The following is a 21,192-nucleotide window of genomic DNA, read 5'->3' as shown; positions in this document are numbered from 1 at the left end:
AAAACAGAGAAATCCCATGTCCATAAGTATTCACAGCCTTTGCTCAATACTTTGTCGATGCACCTTTGGCAGCAATTCCAGCCTCAAGTCTTTTTGAATATGATGCCACAAGCTTGGCACACCTATCCTTGGCCAGTTTCGCCCATTCCTCTTTACAGCACCTCTCAAGCTCCATCAGGTTGGATGGGAAGCGCTGGTGCACAGCCATTTTAAGATCTCTCCTGAGATTTTCAATCGGATTCAAGTCTGGGCTCTGGCTGGGCCACTCAAGGACATTCACAGAGTTGTCCTGAAGCCACTCCTTTGATATCTTGGCTGTGTGCTTAGGGTCGTTGTCCTGCTGAAAGATGAACCGTCGCCCCAGTCTGAGGTCAAGAGCGCTCTGGAGCAGGTTTTCATCCAGGATACGTCTGAACATTGCTGCAGTCATCTTTCCCTTTATCCTGACTAGTCTCCCAGTCCCTGCCGCTGAAAAACATCCCCAAAGCATGATGCTGCCACCACCACCATTCTTCACTGTAGGGATGGTATTGGCCTGGTGATGAGTGGTGCCTGGTTTCCTCCAAACATGACGCCTGGCATTCACACCAAAGAGTTCAATCTTTGTCTCATCAGACCAGAGAATTTTCTTTCTCATGGTCTGAGAGTCCTTCAGGTGCCTTTTGGTAAACTCCAGGCGGGCTGCCATGTGCCTTTTACTAAAGAGTGGCTTCCGTCTGGCCACTCTACCATACAGGCCTGATTGGTGGATTGCTGCAGAGATGGTTGTCCTTCTGGAAGATTCTCCCCTCTCCACAGAGGACCTATGGAGCTCTGACAGAGTGACCATCGGGTTCTTGGTCACCTCCCTGACTAAGGCCCTTCTCCCCCGATCGCTCAGTTTAGATGGCCGGCCAACTCTAGGAAGAGTCCTGGTGGTTTCGAACTTCTTCCACTTATGGATGATGGAGGCCACTGTGCTCATTGGGACCTTCAAAGCAGCAGAAATTTTTCTGTAACCTTCCCCAGATTTGTGCCTCGAGACAATCATGTCTCGGAGGTCTACAGACAATTCCTTTGACTGACTTCATGCTTGGTTTGTGCTCTGACATGAACTGTCAACTGTGGGACCTTCTATAGACAGGTGTGTGCCTTTCCAAATCATGTCCAATCAACTGAATTTACCACAGGTGGACTCCAATGAAGCTGCAGAAACATCTCAAGGATGATCAGGGGAAACAGGATGCACCTGAGCTCAATTCTGAGCTGCATGGCAAAGGCTGTGAATACTTATGTACATGTGCTTTCTCAATTTTTTAATTTTTAATAAATTTGCAAAAATCTCAAGTAAACTTTTTTCACGCTGTCATTATGGGGTGTTGTGTGTAGAATTCTGAGGAAAAAAATAAATTTAATCCATTTTGGAATAAGGCTGTAACATAACAAAATGTGGTAAAAGTGATGTGCTGTGAATACTTTCCGGATGCACTGTATATAGCTAAAAAGTTATATTAAGGCCTTCATTGAAAATTAAAAGATGTTTCCTCTATCATTTTATTTGCTGTCTTTACTTCACATTCATCCATTTCTTCCAGTACAAGTATGCAGAAGGCAAGAGCCAGTATTACCTGTAATAGGTACTACATAAGAAGCAACTGTAGATTGGATGCTATTCTATAGGGTACACACAAAGGAAAGTTTAGCATCACCAGTCAGTCCTAATGTGTGTGTCTTTAAGATGCAATAGAAAATTCATGTGAACACTTATATTGCTCACTTCAAGTAGACAGTGGATAGGTTGGGATCTGAACTAATGACTTTGGTGTTCGAAATGAAATACATTTAGACTAAATCATCATTTCTTGACTGAGGATTGTTATTTGTTATAATAGCTGTACAGCATGAGGAAGGGGTAGGTGGATTTAACATATGACCACAAATCACAGTAAATGCTTGTCAGTTGGGGTTCAAACTGCACTACTGGATTTATGTTGTACTTCAGTGGATATGCTGCTAGTGGATACGTGAACACCTGATTATCTCTGCAGTCAATCTAAGTACATCCTTTTCAGCATTCAGAATGGGGCATGGCGGTATGTTTGAAGTAATAAAGCACAAGTAAACTATCTTATTAGATACTGTTCAATAAATGATATTTTGATGATACATTGCACAGAATCTGTCAATCTGTCACTTTTTGGAGTCAGAAAACACTTAAAATGTGTTTTGCTGTTTAAAATGGTAATTATGGTTTTGGTTTCTGGAAAACTAGGGGGATCCGCCACCTGCTCGCTTCGCTCACCAACCCCTGGTCTTGGGTAACACGAAATACATCCGATAGAGATTATTGTCTGTCTTGGTAATTGTTACATATGTATTATGTTCAGTACCACGATATCTGTAGGTCTATGTAAGATATGTAAATGACAATAGCAGTGTAATTGTTATGTTATGTAAGTATAGATGTGCAGATCTATGCATGAGATATATTGGAGTGGTTATTATAATCTTAACGTTAACGTTACATGAATGCCGAACTCTTGAGATAGCAACATAAAGTTGTCCATGTCTAAATACAGGCTCAGAGAGGTAAAGGCTGACTCTGTCCATGGTCTGTCTTTGGGATTTGTTGATTGTCATGGCAAATGCAGCTGTAATGGGAGATTGGCGTCGTTTACGTGAACAGTATTGTTAGCAACCATTAATAATGTATCACTGTAATGTGCTTAACATATGCTGTGTAGTTTGGACGTTTGGGGATTCCGTCCGTATAATACGGAGCATTCGTTTATTCATATTATACCTGTGGTGTCGTGTGTGTTCTCTGTGGTTGTCATTGTAGGCGCATGCGCCCTCCGTATTATGTCGGGTTTAACTATGCTGTGGTTTGTGGACGTTTGGGGCCTCCGTACTTTCTCTGGTTTGACTGTGGGGCGGGACGCCGAGGCCTCTTGTGTGTGTTACTTCCGTGGGTACTTATAATATTGTATTACTGTAATGTGATTCACATATGCTGTGGAGTCCGCATCTTTGGGGCGTCTGTACTATCCTGGGCCTTTGCTTGCGGTGTTTTAGAAGTGCGTTGTAGGCGCCTGCACCTTCCGTACTATGTCGGGTGCGACTATGCTGTGTAGTGTGGACGTGTACGGTTCCGTATTCCTCCATCAGGTCTCGTGTCTGTTTTCTGTGGTTGTACTGTTAGTAATGTATTACAGTAATGTGCTTCACATATGCTGTGTACTCTGGACGTTTGGGGATTCTGTCCATGTAATACGGAGCATTCATTTATTAATATTATACCTCCAGTGCCGTGTGTGTGTTTTATGTGGTTGTCGTTGTAGGCGCATGTGCCCTCCGTACTATCTCGGGTTTGACTATGCTATGTTTTGTGGACGTTTGGGGACTCCGTACTCTCTCCGGTTTGATTGTGGGGCGGGACGCCGAAGCCTCTTGTGTTTGTTTTGTCTGTGAGTACTCATTGTATTACTGTAATGTGATTCACATATGCTGTGGAGTCCGTATCTCTGGGGCTTCTGTACCATCTCGGGGGTTTGCCTGCGGTGTGTTAGACGTGCGTTGTAGGCGCCCGCCCCTTCCGTACTATGTCAGGTTTGACTATGCTGTGTAGTGTGGACGGTTAGGGTTCCATATTGTCTGTTGTCGTTGCTTTATTTCGTATTTCCGTTAGTTGAGCTCTTTCGGTTTTGGTGGTGTATCAGAATTCGCTTGCGGTGGTTAGCTATGGTTCAGAAGCGCGTTGTAGACGCCTGCGCTTTCCGTACTATCTCGGGTTTGGTTATGCTGTGTGTTGTGGACCTTTGTGGACTCCGTAGTATTTCCCGTTTCAGTCTGGGGCAGTGGGCTGAATCCTCTATTGTGTGGCTGTGTCGTTACCTATGGGCGCTTTGCCTCATCTCTTATTTACGTTAGTTGAGCTCCTTCGTTTTTGAGCTGTGACTCCTTCGTTCTCGGTGGATCAGACTTTGCTCGCTGTCGGCGCCTGCGCACTATGTCTCCTGCGTCCATGGACATGCCATGTACCTGCATCCATATCCGGTTTACAATTCTCGGTTAGTAATATGGATCACCTTATGAAAGGGTTTTCAGGAATGGATTAGCATTTTAATGCAGGTGACACCTGTCTAAAAAATGTGGAGGCAGCCACTGCATCAAAATAACATATTTCTATTGATTTCTCTGTAGGTATTTAGATATTTTATATGAAGTGTAAGACAGTAATTATCTGAAATGCTGACATCCAGGATCACTGTTCTTTTGATAGTAGGAGTAAATTTAATGTGTTACCATCCTTTTCTGTTGTCTGGGTAACATGCTGAATGAGATCAAAGGAATGCACAGATCTGTAAACAGTTTTGCATTGGGATCACATCTGTATGAAAACTGAAATTGCCTTCTATTAGATACTTAATATAACTAGCTGTTATGGTAGATAATCTAATAAAAATTGTATAAATGAGGCATTATATTTTGGCAGATAAATGGCTATTGTAATTTTATTTCTTAATAAGCCCACTATCATATATTGATGACAAGATATTAAAAATTAAGCTAAGCTGACAAACATGATCTGTTTATAGTTAAAATGGCCCAAGTATGTTTTTGCAAAGAAATTGCATTTCTTTTCTTGGTGAACAGAAAGAACAAAATTAAAATTCAGAGGAACTGTTTCAATTAGCATGGCAGATCCATCAGTGCTGAGCCACATTTCTCATTAATTTAAAAAAATGTGGTTTTCTGTTTATGGTAACATCATTAATATAAAAAACATCTTGCCATTTAAAGCTCCTATATTAAGTAATGCCACTTTAAGACTTGCAAAGTAACATGACTGCTCCAAATGTTTAAAAAAGCTGGTGATTTCAGTTAAATTATTTACACATATACCAAACTGTTTATCCTTTTTAGTGCATCAGTGGTTATTAAAGTATAACACACTACTTTACGTGAACCTACTGTATATTCACCATATTTTAATATATGTTGGTGGCAGTGGGGGAACGACTACCATTTTAAATGCAGTTAAATAGCCATGAACATATTACCTTGCTAATGTTTATCTGAGAGGATCCTAGAACCTTCCTTACTACAGTGAAAACCATTCTGTATAAAGAATCATGGTGGTTTCTAGAAGACAGAACACTCAACACTTCTCACATTCGGATTTCAGCAAGGTTTTCAGTGGCGAAAGTGTACTTCAAGCTTCCTCCAGTATTCTTGTCCTCAGTAGATGTCCAGAAATGTCTTTGAGACGGTTGTTCAGTTTCTCACAGCCTTATCTCAGACTGATGTGAACAAATGTCATTTACACCAGTGACCAGCACTATAGTCTCAATGTTCTAATGCTTTTTGAGAGACTTTCATAGCAAAGCAGTACAAAAGTCTTGTGATTAAAAATTATCAAGTTAAGGTTCTGAACAATGGAGTCTCCAATGATGATCAAGACTCGACAATCAGCTTGCAGGGTAAGAACCAAACCAGCTACTGGTCATCAGGGTGATATTTCCCCTCTTCTTGTGGTATTGATGTTTCTTACTATGAAAGGTTTCTTACTATGAAAGGAAATGTGTGTAAAGCAGATGAGTTGGCTTTAATTGATGTGTTAAGTGGTGAATCCAGGCTGTGCTTCTATGGGTCAATATTATAGGCTTAGTCCCAGGGAGGAAAAAGTTCAGTGAGTTGTACGTAAAGTACCTTTCACAGCCTAGAGATGTGCATATTAATCACTCATTTGAGAAACAAACAAGAAGCTGTGGAATCTGATTCTATTCTGTGTGTGTGTATATAGCTCCTCCACATGCTGAAGCTCACAGCTGGAGCTCTTGTGAATCAAATCCATTGAGGAGGTTAGATTAAATCAAACAGTCAAATTAGCAGTAGTTGAAGGAGAAAATGTCACAGGTTTCTTTTTGTTATTGTGGAGACTTTGTTAGAACTGTCAACCTCGAGTGTCATAGCCATGTGCCAGATTGTAAAGAACTTTTGGAGTTTTACTCATATAGTAATCTCAAATTTTTCCAGTTTGAACTATTAAGAGTCTTGCAGTTAAATTTCTGTTCTAGATTGTTTGGGTAATACTCTTAGGTCATTAAAAAACTATTCTGTTAGAGTATGGTGGAATTTTGTGACTTCAAAACTGTTTGACAAATTAGGAACATGCACATGGGACCTTTCCAGAATATGTGACAAATTAAGGCGGCTGCCTAATATCGCTGTCATGTTTGGTCGTGACTTGCGTACACTCTAAATCATATTTAGGATAGATTTTTTTATGATGTACAGTCTTGCAATGTGTTACGCCAAGTTTTGCACAGCTTGAATGTATTTATCAAGGGTTGACTTCAATTCATTATCTGAAAATCTGATTGAAAGATTGGGTTCCCAATACAGCCTCAAACAATTTAAAGGTGCACTCTTTGTGATAGCAGTTGCATACCATGTAGTTATTACCAGTGTGATTACCTGGAAATTATATTTTTTTAATAGTTAATAAAGAAAGGTTAGGAAACTTCAAGCAAGATTTCTAACCTGCATGTGGTAATATCTATAAAATAACAGTAAATTAAAGGTAATTAGAAATTCACAATATGATATGGTTTTCAAAAGAAAAATGCCACTGAACTGAAACCTCCAAACGCATCTATTACAGACATTCAGAGGTTGTTTTCAGTTGGTTATTTTGTGTATTCTCACATACAGAATTCAGTTTTATCCAAGGATTACATTACATAGTTGTGTGTTGGGGTTTGTTTTGTTTTGACTTTCACTACTGGCAGAGTGTATTCTGAAACATCAGGGAAAAGTGCACATCCCTTTGAAAATAAGCCTGCATGCCTGTCACAGTTCAGATTAGTGAAAATGACATTTTAAACAAGAATTACTGGTTTGTAGGTTGGTTTTGAGGTCAATAAAAACTAGAATCTGATAATGGACAGCAAACTGTTTTAAGAGGAGATCCAATCTAAAACTGTTAGCTCAACCAGTATTGGACATCTTTTATTTCCAAGTATAAATTTTATGATTTGTGCATCTCTAAATTTCCCAGGTGTACTTTGGGTCCCCCATGAGATGCATATTTTTTAGAAATATTTTTACTTGTATTTAACAATATATTACTTTTAAGTAATCCTTCCAAAAGAAAACCGTATTCTTTTGTGGTGTGCTCTTTTAAGCTTAGAAAAACATAAAGGTAATATCAGATGATTTTTAATAAGATATTGCAACACTGAAATTATTTAACATTTAAATTTTTTTTTTCTTTCTCTAATGTATAGAGAGCCTGGTGAGGTGTGCGATGGGATCAGTGGTATGTCTACGGAGACTGGCCCTGGGACGAGACTGAGAAACTTGCCAGCCATGGGGGATGGATTGGAAACCACGCAGATGTCCACAGGACAAGGCCAGGGCCTGGCCTCCCAACCAGTGCCCACCTTTAATAACCCGTCGCCACCAGAGATTTCTAGCTCAGGCCGGCCCAAGCGGCAGACTAATCAGTTGCAGTATCTACTAAAGGTTGTTCTCAAGGCACTGTGGAAGCACCAGTTTGCATGGCCTTTCCAGCAACCTGTTGACGCCGTCAAGCTCAACCTTCCTGTGAGTAAAACCTAGACTTTATATGGAGGAATTAACAGGCTTAAGTGATTTTACATCTGGTAGGAAGTATTTGAATGAAAATGCCTAATAGTAACGACTAAAGCAAAAACAGTTACAGTCTAACAAAATTAGAAACTGCCACTGTCATTATTTACAAAAATGTGCTTATATTTAATTTTTCATTTCAGTAATTGGAAACTACTTCTACTATGTCTTCTATAAGTTGGTAGAAGGATGTTGTGTGTATGTCCAAAGTCACCAATGTGGACCATTTAATTACAAAGCGCAACAGATCAATTTTAAAAAATTAAATTATAGATACTACAAAAATGCCAGACATTGCACCCATTCCTTAATTGCATGATTATCTACCCGATATTTCACTGGAAAATCATTATATTGGCAACAGAATTTAGCTATTAAATGTTATGAGTGAAGGCACTGAACAAGGTTGGACAGAATAACGAATGCCAAGTTTGATCACTGTAGACAACCTGGGCATGGACAGTCCTGACCAAGTCGTGGAGGAGGAGGTCCATATGGAGAAAGTTTACTTTGATCTCTTGTCTGTGCTTAGCTGTGTGCGGGCGTGTGTTGTGCAGCCACCTCATTGTCTCTTTTGCGTTATACATACATGCTGTCTGGCTTGGTGATACACTGTTCTGATGTCCATTGTTTTATTAAGTCTCAATTAATATTCTAAAGCCTGCAATGTTTTTATTGGCCGATTTTATTATATTATTCCTTGGCTTAATGCTGTTGTTCTGTTAACTTGGTTGTGTGGTGTCTGAGCGATAGGTCTGCTCTGTTGATGTGAGCTCATCTGCTGCTCTGTTGATGTGAGCTCATCTGCTGCTCAAAGTGGCACCGACCACTCGTTATAAATTATCTTTTTAAACTAGTGTTTGATTCATGCATCAGCATTTATTCTGTTCATTTATTTTGAAATCAGTGCTTTATTAAAAAAATGCAGTAGGACTCACTTTATTTAAAATTAGAACAGCTACAGTGTAGTGGGCGCCTCCAAAATAATTAAACAAGTCCATTTTTGATCTGTGTGCTCTTTTAATTAATTCATTATTCTCACACTGTCGTGGTCTTACTAAGTGACTGGCCCATACTTGTCTTTTGAACATTAAAACAATCAAGATGAGAACAGGCCACTCACCCCAACAAAGCTCACCAGTCCTATCCACTTAATTCTTCTAAAAGTACATCAAGTCTAGTTTTGAAAGACCCTAAATAAAGTCTTACTGTCTGCCACGCTACTTGGTAGCTTATTCCAAGTGTCCATGGTTCTCTGTGTAAAGAAAAACTTTCTAATGTTTGAAATTTACCCATAGTTTCCAACTGTGTCCCCATGTTCTCTATGAACTCATTTTAAAATAAGTCTCGATCCACTGTACCAATTCTCTTCATAATTTTAATCACTTTAATCATGTCACCTCTTAATCATCTTTTGCTTAAACTGAAAATGCTCGGCTCTTTTAATCTTTCTCCATAATTCATCCCCTTTAGCCCTGGAATCATCCTAGTCACTCTTCTCTGCACCTTTTCTAGCCTGGAGTAGTGGCCTGGAGACAAAAACTGCACACAGTACTCCAGATGAGGCCTCACCAGTGCATTATAAAGCTTGAGCATAACCTCTTTGGACTTCTACTCCACACATCATGCTATACAACCTAACATTCTGTGTACCTTCTTAATGGATTCTGAACACTGTTAGTAACTTGATAGTGTAGAGCACTAAGACTCCTAAATCCTTCTCATAAGGTGCACTCTCTGCTTTCAGACGTCCCATTGTTTATTCAAACAAAGCATTTCTAATTTCTATGTTATAATAATAATAATAATTCTTTGCATTTATATAGCGCTTTTCTCACTACTCAAAGCGCTCAGCAGTTACAAGTTAAGGGCCTTGCTCAAGGGCCCAACAGAGCAGAGTCCCTAATGGCATTTATGAGATTCGAGCTGGCAACCTTCCGATTGCTAGTACAGATCCCTAGCCTCAGAGCCACCACTCCGCCTATGTGTAATACTTTACATTTACTGGCATTATATTTCACTGCTACAAATCTGCCCAAGACTGTATGCTGTCCAAATCCTTCTTTAATGATTTAACAGAATCCCAAATATCTGCCAATTCACCTATCTTGGTATCATCTGCAAACTTATCCAGCTTGTTGCTTACTGTATATTCATATCTAAATCCTTTATGCATATTAAAGATAGCAGTTGCCCAGCACTGTCCCCTGCTGGTCACCGCTGTTAACATCAGCCAATTCTGATGAGGTTCCCTTGCACCATCACCCTCTGCTTCCTGTTTCTGAGCCAATTCTGCACCCATCTGAAAATACACTGCCTGGCCAAAAAAAAAAGTCGCCACCTGGATTAACTAAGCAAATAGGTACGAGCCTTCTATTTGATAATTACTGCATGGGCGATTATCTTTCAGCTGGCAACAAGTTATTTAACCCCAACTGGTGCAATGAGTTGCTTCTCATTTCTTAACTCTTTTAGGGCTAATTTTTTTGTTTCTTTTCTCCCAGGGCTGAATATTTTTCCAAAAACTAACATTTTTTTTAAAAAGAACACAAAGGAATTGTTTAACATATCAAATCAACAAAAAATATTTACTTTTGACAAATGTTACTGTCTTGCATGTTGTATGAGCCTGCATACTCTATGATTTCACATACATATCACATACATTTTACACAGCAAAGTCTGATCTCGCTCAAAGCAGCCAATTTCAGTCATTGCCACATTGCACTCCTTACAATATGTGTTGCTTTGGTGCCTATTTTTCAATTGTCTGTTGCTGCACTTTCTCACATATATTGTTAGTGTGTACTGTAGAGAGACAAGTCACCCATTTGCCATCGTGCCATGCCACTGCCACCAAGTTTTCTGCCTGCATGAAAACCGTATTGTCACCTCTTTTCATCTTCTGAAACTTTATGAACTTTATGTATGGCATTATAGCCTGGCTCACCCCATGGGATTTGCATCTGTTTATTACAGAAGTGAATAAAACTTTGCAGCAGCACGTACCTAAGCCACCAGGGGACAAAACACGTTTGGACCAATGCTCCCTGAAGTTATATCACCAGTTCTGTCCCATCTCTATTTGTAATGCCACAGCGCGCTTCATCTCGTCTTTCGTTGTGGGTTTCCACTTTGAAAAACGAGAATGCGATGCAAACGCAGCCCGCGATTCAAAAAAAATCTCTGCCTACCTGTTTGTCTCGTCTGACAGTAGCTGAAAAGCAGCATCAGGAGAGAGTAGCCTGAAGTACAGCAGCTGGTGATCTGTCGTGTCCAACAGCAAGCCATGCCGTCTTGTAAACTCCGGTAGCCAGATTGGCTCTCAACGGATCAATGTCTGTGTATTTATCCCATGCGAACCTTGCCGTAGATGCATCGGCTGCGCGAAGGCACTCAACTGGCAGCAGATCCGCTGGCGCGGCATCGGCTGGTGTCTGATCAGCTGATGCCTGCTTCTCACTCTCTTGCTCGATCTCCTGATCACTGCCAATAAAATCGATTCTGAAAAATCAAGAGTCCGACTCCGCGATAATGCGCAAAACATCGTCTGCTGAGTGTTTTCTTTTCTGCACTTGCTTCTCTCCCTTTTCACATGTCGATGCCATCTTGCCATTGTTTACATTTTGCAACTCACGCACACGCAAGGTTTAGTTACCGAGTCAACGAGTCTAGCATTCCTCCAAGCACAGAGGGAATGCCTGTGACGTGACAGTGAGATTTGTCGCCATTAACAGCTGATTGTCGCCCCCTATCCCTGGATGTCGACTTTTGTCGACATTCGCCTTCAACCCCTCCTGTCGACAAAAGTCGACATCCGCCCTAAAAGAGTTAAACAACCATGTCGAAAGACACATCTCGTGGTCGTGGAAAAGATGTTAGTCTGTTTGAGAAGGGTCAAATCATTGGCATGGGTTAAGAACTGTCCAATGCATTACAGTAATCCCTCGCTACTTCGCAGTTCACTTTTCGCGGATTCACGACTTCGCGGATTTTATATGTAAGCATATCTAAATATATAACGCGGATTTTTCACTGCTTCGCGGGTTTCTGCGGACAATGGGTCTTTTTACTTCTGGTACTTGCTTCCTAAGTTGGTTTGCCCAGTTGATTTCATACAAGAGATGCTATTGGCGGATGGCTGAGAAGCTACCCAATCAGAGCACGCAGTTAAAGTTCCTGTGTGCTGCTGATTGGCTCAGCGACGGAGTGCTGCATTAACCAGGAAGTCTCATTCATTCAGCATTAACGTGCTACTGCTGCAGGGGCCGTGTCCAAGCGCCAACAGAAGATGCAAATGATTGCAGAAAAGGTAAAAGTTTTGGATATGTTGAAGGAAGGGAACAGCTACACTGCTGCAGGACACCATCACAGCATCAATGAGTCCACGATTCTTTTTATTTAAAAAGGAGGAAAAGCATATAAGATCTACGGCCGCAGTGTCCTTTAACCAGGGCGCAAAACGAGTTGCAAGTGGACGTGATAAGGCAGTAGTCTGGATGGAATCTGCTTTAGGAATCTTTGCAACAAGGTCGATGACGTCATGACCGCCTACAAGCTGCTACGTGTACTTCGCTATACAGTAAGTGTAAACTTATCTACTGATTTCATATTGCTTAGCAGTTGTCCCTGTTATTAATAGAGTAAAGGGTGGTTTGTAAACAATACAGGGAGGGTTTAAAAACGTCCAAATACACGTTAAATAATTAAATAAATATGGTGTCCCTACTTCACGGAAATTCAGTTATCGCGGTCGGCCTTGGAACCTATCTCCCGCGATAAGTGAGGGATTACTGTATTAAAAACTGGAAGGATAGTGGGGACCCATCATCTTCGAGGAAGAAATGTGACCGGAAAAAAATCCTAAATGATCGTGATCGGCGATCACTTAAACATTTGGTGAAATCAAATCGAAGAAAAACAACAGTAGAACTCAGGTCTACAGTGTGTTTAATAGTGAAAGTAAGAGCATTTCCACACGCACAATGCAAAGGGAACTCAAGGGATTGGGACTGAACAGCTGTGTAGCCGTAAGAAAACCACTAATCAGTGAGGCAAACCGGAAAAAAAGGCTTCAATTTGCTAGGGAGCATAAAGATTGGACTCTGGAGCAATTGAAGGTCATGTGGTCTGATGAGTCCAGATTTACCCTGTTCCAGAGTGATGGGTGCATCAGGGTAAGAAGAGAGGCAGATGAAGTGATGCACCCATCATGCCTAGTGCCTACTGTACAAGCCTGTGGGGGCAGCGCTATGATCTGGGGTTGCTGCAGTTGGTCAGGTCTAGGTTCAGCAACAGTATGTGCTCCAAGAATGAGATCAGCTGACTACCTGAATATACTGAATGACCAGGTTATTCCATCAATGGATTTTTTCTTCCCTGATGGCACGGGCATATTCCAAGATGACAATGCCAGGATTCATCGGGCTCAAATTGTGAAAGAGTGGTTCAGGGAGCATGTGACATCATTTTCACACATGGATTGGCCACCACAGAGTCCAGACCTTAACCCCATTGAGAATCTTTGGGATGTGCTGGAGAAGGCTTTGCGCAGCGGTCAGACTCTACCATCATCAGTGCAAGATCTTGGTGAAAAATTAATGCAACACTGGATGGAACTAAATCTTGTGACATTGCAGAAGCTTATCGAAACAATGCCACAGCGAATGCGTTTCTGTTTTAATGATGTGTTTACATAGATCATTGTAGACATGGAACACACACGAAATGCATGTGTTCCAAATAATGATATAGTATTTATAAAAGGTGTAATTTTGCTTGACTTCTCACTCTATACAACTCCAAGCAACTTACACGCAAATAAACATATTTGAGCTGAGAAGACTGCGGCGGTGGGGGATGTGATAGTAGACTGCTTGCTGCTTATCAACAAATTTACAGGACAAAAGACGCTGATGGAGAGGTGGGACGGATCTACGAGTTTTTTCGTAGGCTCTGGTAATTCTAGTGTTAAAGCAGCAATGAAAAGGGACCTAAACGCTTAGAAGGCACACACGCTGGCACTGTGCCTTGCTACATCATTGTTAATATTTTTTACTTGTTTGCTGGTAAGACTTCAAAGCATGAAGTGCTTACGACAGTGTTGCTTGCATCTCGTTTGTGGCGCCCAGCTGGTGTGTTGCTGCTGCATGGACAGCTATGATAAATTAGAAGTAGGCCATGGTGGAGCCCAGGGGAAGCACTTTTTTTTTTGGTACAAGACACATCTGTAGGAAGAGTAGAGAGACTGGGGTTGAGGGATAGGATTGTGCTTTTCCACCAAACAGGCTGTGTGGTTTAAACTTAGCATTTTGACATCTAGCCTTCAGTAGCACACTGAAAGCAAGTTGGTAGTGCTGATGCTTCTTTTATTATAGGGTGCAGGTGCATGGGATTTTAACGACTCATATTTTAAAACAAGTTTTTCTTTTTAGTTTTGTTTTTGTTTTTAAACATTCATTTAGTGCCTTTACTTATGTTACTATAAGCTGTTACTAAAAAAAAATGAATTAAAATTATTTATAAAAAAAAAAAAAACCAGTGCGAAAGTTAAATGTGACTGTGCCAGTGAAAAGTACTATTTTTGTGCCTTCCATTGAGCTATAGCTGAATTGTGTAGGTTTGATAGGAAAAAAGTTACAACTCAGAAGAAAATACTGTAAATTACTTGAATATAGTAAATGTATTAATGGAGATCAAAACAGAACCATCAAATAGAGCCACAAGTTTAAAATCTAAATAATTAATTCACAGAGAAATTGTAACTGACCACCAAGACTCTAATCTTGTGAATGAGTCATTGCTTTTAGAAAACACCCATTTACTCGTCTTAGTTTAATCACTTACAGTAAATCTTTGTTTCAGTGATACACTGCTCTTAAAGCTGATGCTGTGAAGTATGTTTAAATATCAGAAATTTTAAAGGATAAGATTGGTCATTTTGAAGTTAATATTAATTTTCTGCAATTGTTGTATCCATTCATTTACCCTAGAAACTTTCTTGAGTTTATGAAATGCAAGAACAAAACATGACACAGAAGCCTTAAAACTTACCAAAACTTGTGGAAATTATAGTTGCGTTTCTCTGTGACAAAATATAAAAAACACACATGCACACACATTCCATTTCTGCTGTTTTAATTCTTTCTATTAATAGGCTTCAAGATTTAAAGCTTATTTGGCTTAGGAGGATTCAGCTAGTGATGCGTGATTTTCTTTGTTTGTAATGCTGGCTACTTGTTCCTACCCAGAGTTGTGGTAGCAATTTCTTAGATGTCAAGCTCTGATATTTTTGACCACATCATTGCCATGCTTCAAGCACTCCTAGAGAAATTACTTTGCAAGATGAACGTAATATTTCAGGTAACATGAAGTAAACATTATCTTTTTCTGCCTTGAAACATTTCATATTGCAAAAACAGTGAAACCTTGTTTATATGTAACACCTTTTGAAAACAGTTAAAATATGCAGTTGTCAAAAGCAGTTAGTTCTTGATTATTTGGTAAACTCCAAGGTTGATGTCATTTGAAGTTATAAAATTTAGGTGAATGGGTTTCAGTGTTCAAAGATCCAGTGATTACTGATAGAATAATCCCATTGCGTGTGTTTGTATGCATACACAAAACTAAGTAAATTGGTAAAGGTAGAAATCTGGTTTCTTAATAATCTGTGTTTTTAAATGCGAAAGTACGCGTCTGGAGTTCTCCTTTGTAATAACTCTTCGTCATTAAAGAGCTCAAAAAATAAACGGCATCATTAGCCACTGTGAATCCAAAACAAGCATGAAGCCTGGCATAATTTTCTTGTGTTTATAAATATGTTTAGTCCTTGATGTCCTCTGGAATAAATAACATCCATTCCCTTTTCACAAGCCAAGCCACCGATAAATCACTCCATGACCTAAACACACTGCTTTAACATGTCTATAGCAAATGTTAGTTTAGTTTTAATCCAGCTATTTCATTAGTTTTTGTTACTAGATTGCATGCAATACACTCTTTTCTGCTTGGGTGTGCAATTAAGCTCTGTAAAGGAGTGGCTCACCGGTACATGTGCATTTTGCATTACACCCTATACTGCTGGGATAATAATAATCATTCAGTAAAAACAAGTATTGTATTAGGTTACTTGTTTAAAAACTAATCAGACTCCGCATGTTAATTTTAATGTGTTGCCCCCAACACTGCTCTCAAGATCGTCATGCTGAGCTTAACACTTGTATGTTCAGCTCATCAACATAAATTTATCGATGTCTAAAATACTGAAACAGAATTTTTTTAAAAATGAGAAGGAGTAATGCAATTGCTCAAACATTTACCTCAAGGAAATTTATCTTGTGGATGCTTCCACCATCTTCCGCATGTGGCTGCTGGAAGTGCAGTGGAGTGACTATCACAGTGCCGTGGACATGCACAGAGTATAAAATCCTTATCGGGTTACTCATAGAGAATTCTATCTGTTAACCAGGTTTCTCAGAGACTAATAACCTGGTTATTCAGAGATAAGAGTTTATGTAGCATTTTAGAAAATGGGTTTCTGTAAATGTTACTAAGGCACATGTAAATACACTCACTACTTAAATTATTAATTTCTGTGGTGGATATGCTTTAAACTCTGAAAAATGTCCTGTATTTTCTAGTATATTAGTTCAGTGATAAAAGAGTATGAATCCTGGCCCTGGCAGTATCTGTTTGGAGAATTCATGGTCTCTGTATGACTTTTTCTCTAGGTATAGAGGCTTCTTTCATATCCCATAGAAATGCAAAATTGGTTAATGGGTGACTGTACATTGAACTGGGGCATCTGTGGATGTGGGCATGTGTTCTGCAATGCACTGGTGCAACATCAATGGTACTATGAACTAAATTAAGCAGGCTTGGAAAGTTGAGTGGGTTTTAGACCCAATTTTAATTCCTCTTCCTCCTTCAAGGACCAATGTGTTTTTTTTTTTCTCTACTTTGGTATCCTTTTTAGGACTATTACAAGATAATTAAGTGTCCAATGGACATGGGAACAATCAAGAAGCGACTAGAAAATAGCTACTACTGGAATGCACAAGAATGTATCCAAGATTTCAACACAATGTTTACTAACTGTTATATTTACAACAAGGTATTTTTTGTGTTTTTGTATGTTCTTTAGTATTTACCAGTAATCAGACGTATACATATACAGGTAAAATTCCATTACAATGAAGTGTTTTTATGGTCTCAACAGCTTCCCCATATGACGTGAGTCTATAGAAATCTCGTTACTACAAAGTACATTCAGCAGATACTTTCATTACAACCAAGTGCCCAAAAGACCTTGAAATGCCTGAATGAATCATCCGCAGAGCAGTTAGTTCTGTGGCCGCAGCTCAGTTGTGCACAACAGTACCCCAAACAGAAACACTGTAAATTTTTTTTCTTTCTTCGAACTTTCTTTGTAGTGTTTTTTTTTTCCCTTTTTTTGTTTCCTGCGGTTTTCACTGATACCTTTTTGCTTATCGCTCGTCAAAAATTGAAAAACATCCATTGGAATTTAAGTCATTGTCACCCTCCTATAGAAATGGCAGACACGAAAAAATAACAGTTCATATTAGAAGAAAAAAAACTTTATACATTTTTTGCAGCTCTTGATTGCGTCAAAAAGAAAAAAGACATTGCCAGTGAATACGGAATTTCGCTATTGACACTGTCAACTTTCTTGTTGAAAGACAGAGCAAAAAAAGAAGAAAAATCTTGGGTTGCAAATGTATGTGAACTGCTGCATTTGAAGACGTCAAAAAAGCAGTTTTTATGTGGTTCTGTGATGCGCGTTCAAGAAACATTCCTATTAATGCGACACTCATTCAAGAAAATGTCAGTTTTGTAAACTCTCTTGGGACCTCCCCCAACTAGACAGCACGCCAAAGAGCGTCCAGAAGTCCAAACTCTGCATCTATGGAAGGCTGTTTATCTGTTGCTGGGGCAACAGCCGGCTCAAAGGTGTGCTGCGCGTCTCTGCCAAAGCAAACAGAAAAGATATCGATGGGTGATATGCAAGGAACATTGTTAGTGCAGGTAACAGGTAACTTGATCACTGATCTGCTGTGTCCGTGTATAGAAAAGTGGCAGATCAAGCTACAATAAATATGTGTGCCGTTCCTGGTTCAAGCTGAATAAAGCTGGTTTTGGTAAAGTACTGAGACTCAGCCTCGTGCTATGGGGTGCAAGACTGGGACTTATAGTGCGACCACAATCTTTTATGATTTGCTTCTGTCTTGCTTCACTGCAGTGCAGTGAGCTTGTTGTTACCCTGCCCGGCAACAGACAAACAAGCTTCCACAGACACGGCAATCGCACTTCAGGACGCACTTCAGCATGTCGTTCCCGTTGGGTGGGGAGTGGGGGGTCTCAAAAGAGTTCAGAAACCTCACAATATGAAGAAGAAATAATGATTCGGCTCCTGACTGATAACTGTGCTGCCCACAACATGCTTCCACATTTATATAATGTTCGAGTTGAATTCCTCCCACCCAATTGCACGGCAGCGCTTTAGCCATTGGGTTTGGGCATCATTTACACCCTGAAAGTGTATTATCGCAAGGAAATGCTGAGAAAATTTCTCGTCAGCGTAACTTGTAGGCGGGAGGAGATTAAAATTAACGTGAAAGAAGCTATTGAAATGATTGCAAACGCCTGAGCGCAAGTTAAAGAAAGCACTATAGCAACAAATACAGAATCTCATTACAACAAAATTTTCGTTACAACGAAATATTTTTTAGGACCCTGAGAGTTCGTTGTAACGGAATTTTACCTGTATTGCATTGCCTTGGGTGTCCAAATTTTCTTTGTTCTTGTGTGCTATGATGTGGTAACAAAACATTGTGTTCATGGCAGAATTACTACGTTCCAATGAACAATAAAATTTAGTCTCCTTTGACCAAGTGATAGAAACTTCTATTTCATTGTTAAAGATTTGGTTTTTCTGAAGTATAGGTCTTTTACCCTTTTAATGATCACATTATGCTTTTTGACACCTGTACATGTGTATTTTTGTAGGTTTTGTTAGGCACTGGAAAATTCTAAAATATGAAATCTCCTTAAAAATTGAGAGATGAATGAACCTAGATCCCTTATGGAAGTTTGGATTAAGGATGTCTCTTGTTCCTTTATTTCAAAACAGCAAGGAGATGACATAGTCTTAATGGCAGAAACCCTGGAGAAGATGTTCCTCCAGAAGATCTCAGAAATGCCTGAGGATGAGACTGAAATTTTGGTTGTCCCACCTACACCCAGAGGACGAGGTCGAGGGAGAAAAGAAGGAGGTAGAGCCAGCTGGCTTCCACCTTATCCATTAGCATGATTTTCCTCCATGGTCTTTTTTGTGGTGAGGGGGAGGGCAGGAGAGAGAGAATGGGATGTTGGGTGGGTGGATCTGTATAGCTACTCCACACAGCCACACATTTTCAAATTTCTTTGTGTCTTCTGTTAAGTAAAAAAAATTGTTACAAATGCATCTGAACCACAAGACCAACACTTCAAGACTGGTAGAAGAATTTTTCTTTTTTTTTTTTTTTTTTTAAAGTGGAGAGCCTTTTGTGTGTGTGTGAGAAGTCCAGACAATTTGAAGTTGTCCCTTTTTCTTGCTGTTAATTGTATTTTTAAAGTTTGGCTAACACATTCATTCTTTCTTTATTTTTTAAAAAATTTTTTAAACTCTAGTATAAAACAGTTGACTGTCATGTCTGCACTTGATTCCTTTATAGATACTTTTTTTTCATTTCCAATTTGTAGATTTGTCTGTGGAAAGGACTGCAACATTATTTAACTTGTGAAAGAAAATATAAATTTTTCTTTATGGTATTAAGTCATTGTTTTGTTACATTCTTTTTCTTTAGCTGTCAATTCAAAGCCTGGAACAGAAATTGAATCTTCAACACCTCCACAAACTAGAGCCTTGCAAACAGTACCACAGACTCCCCAAACCAGAGGAGTGACACAGACTGCCCAAATGTCACAGACAAGAGACTCTTCACAGAATGCCCAGGCTTCACAGATCAGAGGACCACCGCAGACCCCTCCAGCTTCCATCCATCGGGTGCCTCCACAAAATACACAGACTCCTCCTCCTCCACCACCTCCACAGAACAGGGGGGCAACACAATCTCCGTCAGCTCTTCCCATAAGAGCTACTCCTCAGCCTGCACCCAACCCTCCTTCTCGAACAGGTTCTGCGCCGCCTCCTGCTACTGCACAGCCACCAACTAATTTTCCAATAGTTATACCTGACTGCATTGTTCAGACACCGGTTATGACCACCGTGCCTCCTCCTGCTCAGACTGCACTGCCTACTGCCCCAGTTATTCAAACATCCACTGCACCAGCAAAGGTAAGAAAAGCTACAGTACAGTCAAAATTTTAATTAATGACAAATGATTTATAGTACTAATAGTCCAAAAACACTTCCATCCCACGCCCGCCCAGTATTGAAGTGCCCTTACCAATGATATTGAAATACTGGATGTGTAGAGATGCATGTCTTGAATGAATTTGAATGTTATTCAGTGGAATGGTTTGGTGAAAAAAAAATGTTTCATTTTTTTCACATGTAACATCTGCACATTAGCCTAAGAAAGGTGTGAAGAGGAAAGCAGACACTACCACACCTACCACGATTGACCAGATGAGTGAGTCTCCTTTGCCTGCTGAGCCAAAACCTGGTAAAACTTTGCCTAGAAGGGAGAGCAACCGGGCACTCAAACCAGTTAAAAAGGAAGCTCCTGATTCTCAACAGTCAGCTTTGGCATTTGAAAATCCTAGTGGGGCTATCAGCAGTAACTCTGGAGGAACCAAGCAAGTTGAGCAGCTTCGGCACTGCAGTGGCATCATTAAGGAGATGTTTGCCAAAAAGCACGCTGCCTATGCCTGGCCTTTCTATAAACCTGTTGATGTTGAAGCACTTGGGCTGCATGATTATTATGATATCATTAAGCATCCTATGGACTTGAGCACTATAAAAGTAAGTATGGATTTAGTGTACTACTGATGTAACATGTTACATTTCTCTTGCACTAAATACTTGTGGATGCACAAATTCTATCTTATAATGGCCGGATGTGTGCTGCAGACTACTGCCTTGTCTGTAGTGCTTCTTTGTTCAGTGAATACTCCACCTAAAATTGATTTTTTTATATTCTACACAATGTACTGAGTAGTGGTGACTAAGGAAAATGTTTAATTCCATGCAGAATGGAGAGAGAAAAATTTATGATAAGCCAGTAGTGATCAGTACTGTACAACTAAATGTCTAAGGGGTGGGGCATCATGTGTTACTCGTGTTGCATAATCCACATGTCATTTGTTCAGTTGTATGCTAAAACCATATAAAATGCATGCTATTTTGTTGCTCTTCTTCTTTCCGCTGCTCCCATTAGGGGTCGCCAAAGCGGATCATCTTTATCCATATCTTCCTGTCCTCGAAATCTTACTCTGTTATACCCACCCCTACATGTCTTCTCTCTCCACATCCTTAAACCTCCTCTTAGGCCTTACTCTTTTGCTCTTACCTGGCAGCTCCATCCTAAAGATCCT

At 40.0% G+C, this 21,192-nt stretch overlaps 1 protein-coding gene across 1 annotated transcript in view; it reads left to right on the top strand.

Annotated features, from left to right (window-relative positions):
* The window catches only part of brd4 (bromodomain containing 4), a 131,622-nt gene that overhangs the window by 79,738 nt on the left and 30,692 nt on the right, over nucleotides 1–21,192 (top strand). Inside the window, exons 4-8 of the mRNA XM_028823356.2 lie at nucleotides 7,272–7,590; nucleotides 16,610–16,747; nucleotides 18,785–18,926; nucleotides 19,500–19,990; nucleotides 20,228–20,620. Of these exons, the coding sequence (XP_028679189.2) occupies nucleotides 7,306–7,590; nucleotides 16,610–16,747; nucleotides 18,785–18,926; nucleotides 19,500–19,990; nucleotides 20,228–20,620 (1,449 nt within the window). The 5' untranslated portion in view covers nucleotides 7,272–7,305. The remainder of the gene's footprint in view (nucleotides 1–7,271; nucleotides 7,591–16,609; nucleotides 16,748–18,784; nucleotides 18,927–19,499; nucleotides 19,991–20,227; nucleotides 20,621–21,192) is intronic.

This window comes from Erpetoichthys calabaricus, chromosome 17, assembly GCF_900747795.2.
Source record: "Erpetoichthys calabaricus chromosome 17, fErpCal1.3, whole genome shotgun sequence".
Classification (NCBI taxonomy): domain Eukaryota; kingdom Metazoa; phylum Chordata; class Cladistia; order Polypteriformes; family Polypteridae; genus Erpetoichthys; species Erpetoichthys calabaricus.
This window is presented reverse-complemented; position numbering and strand designations above follow the sequence as displayed.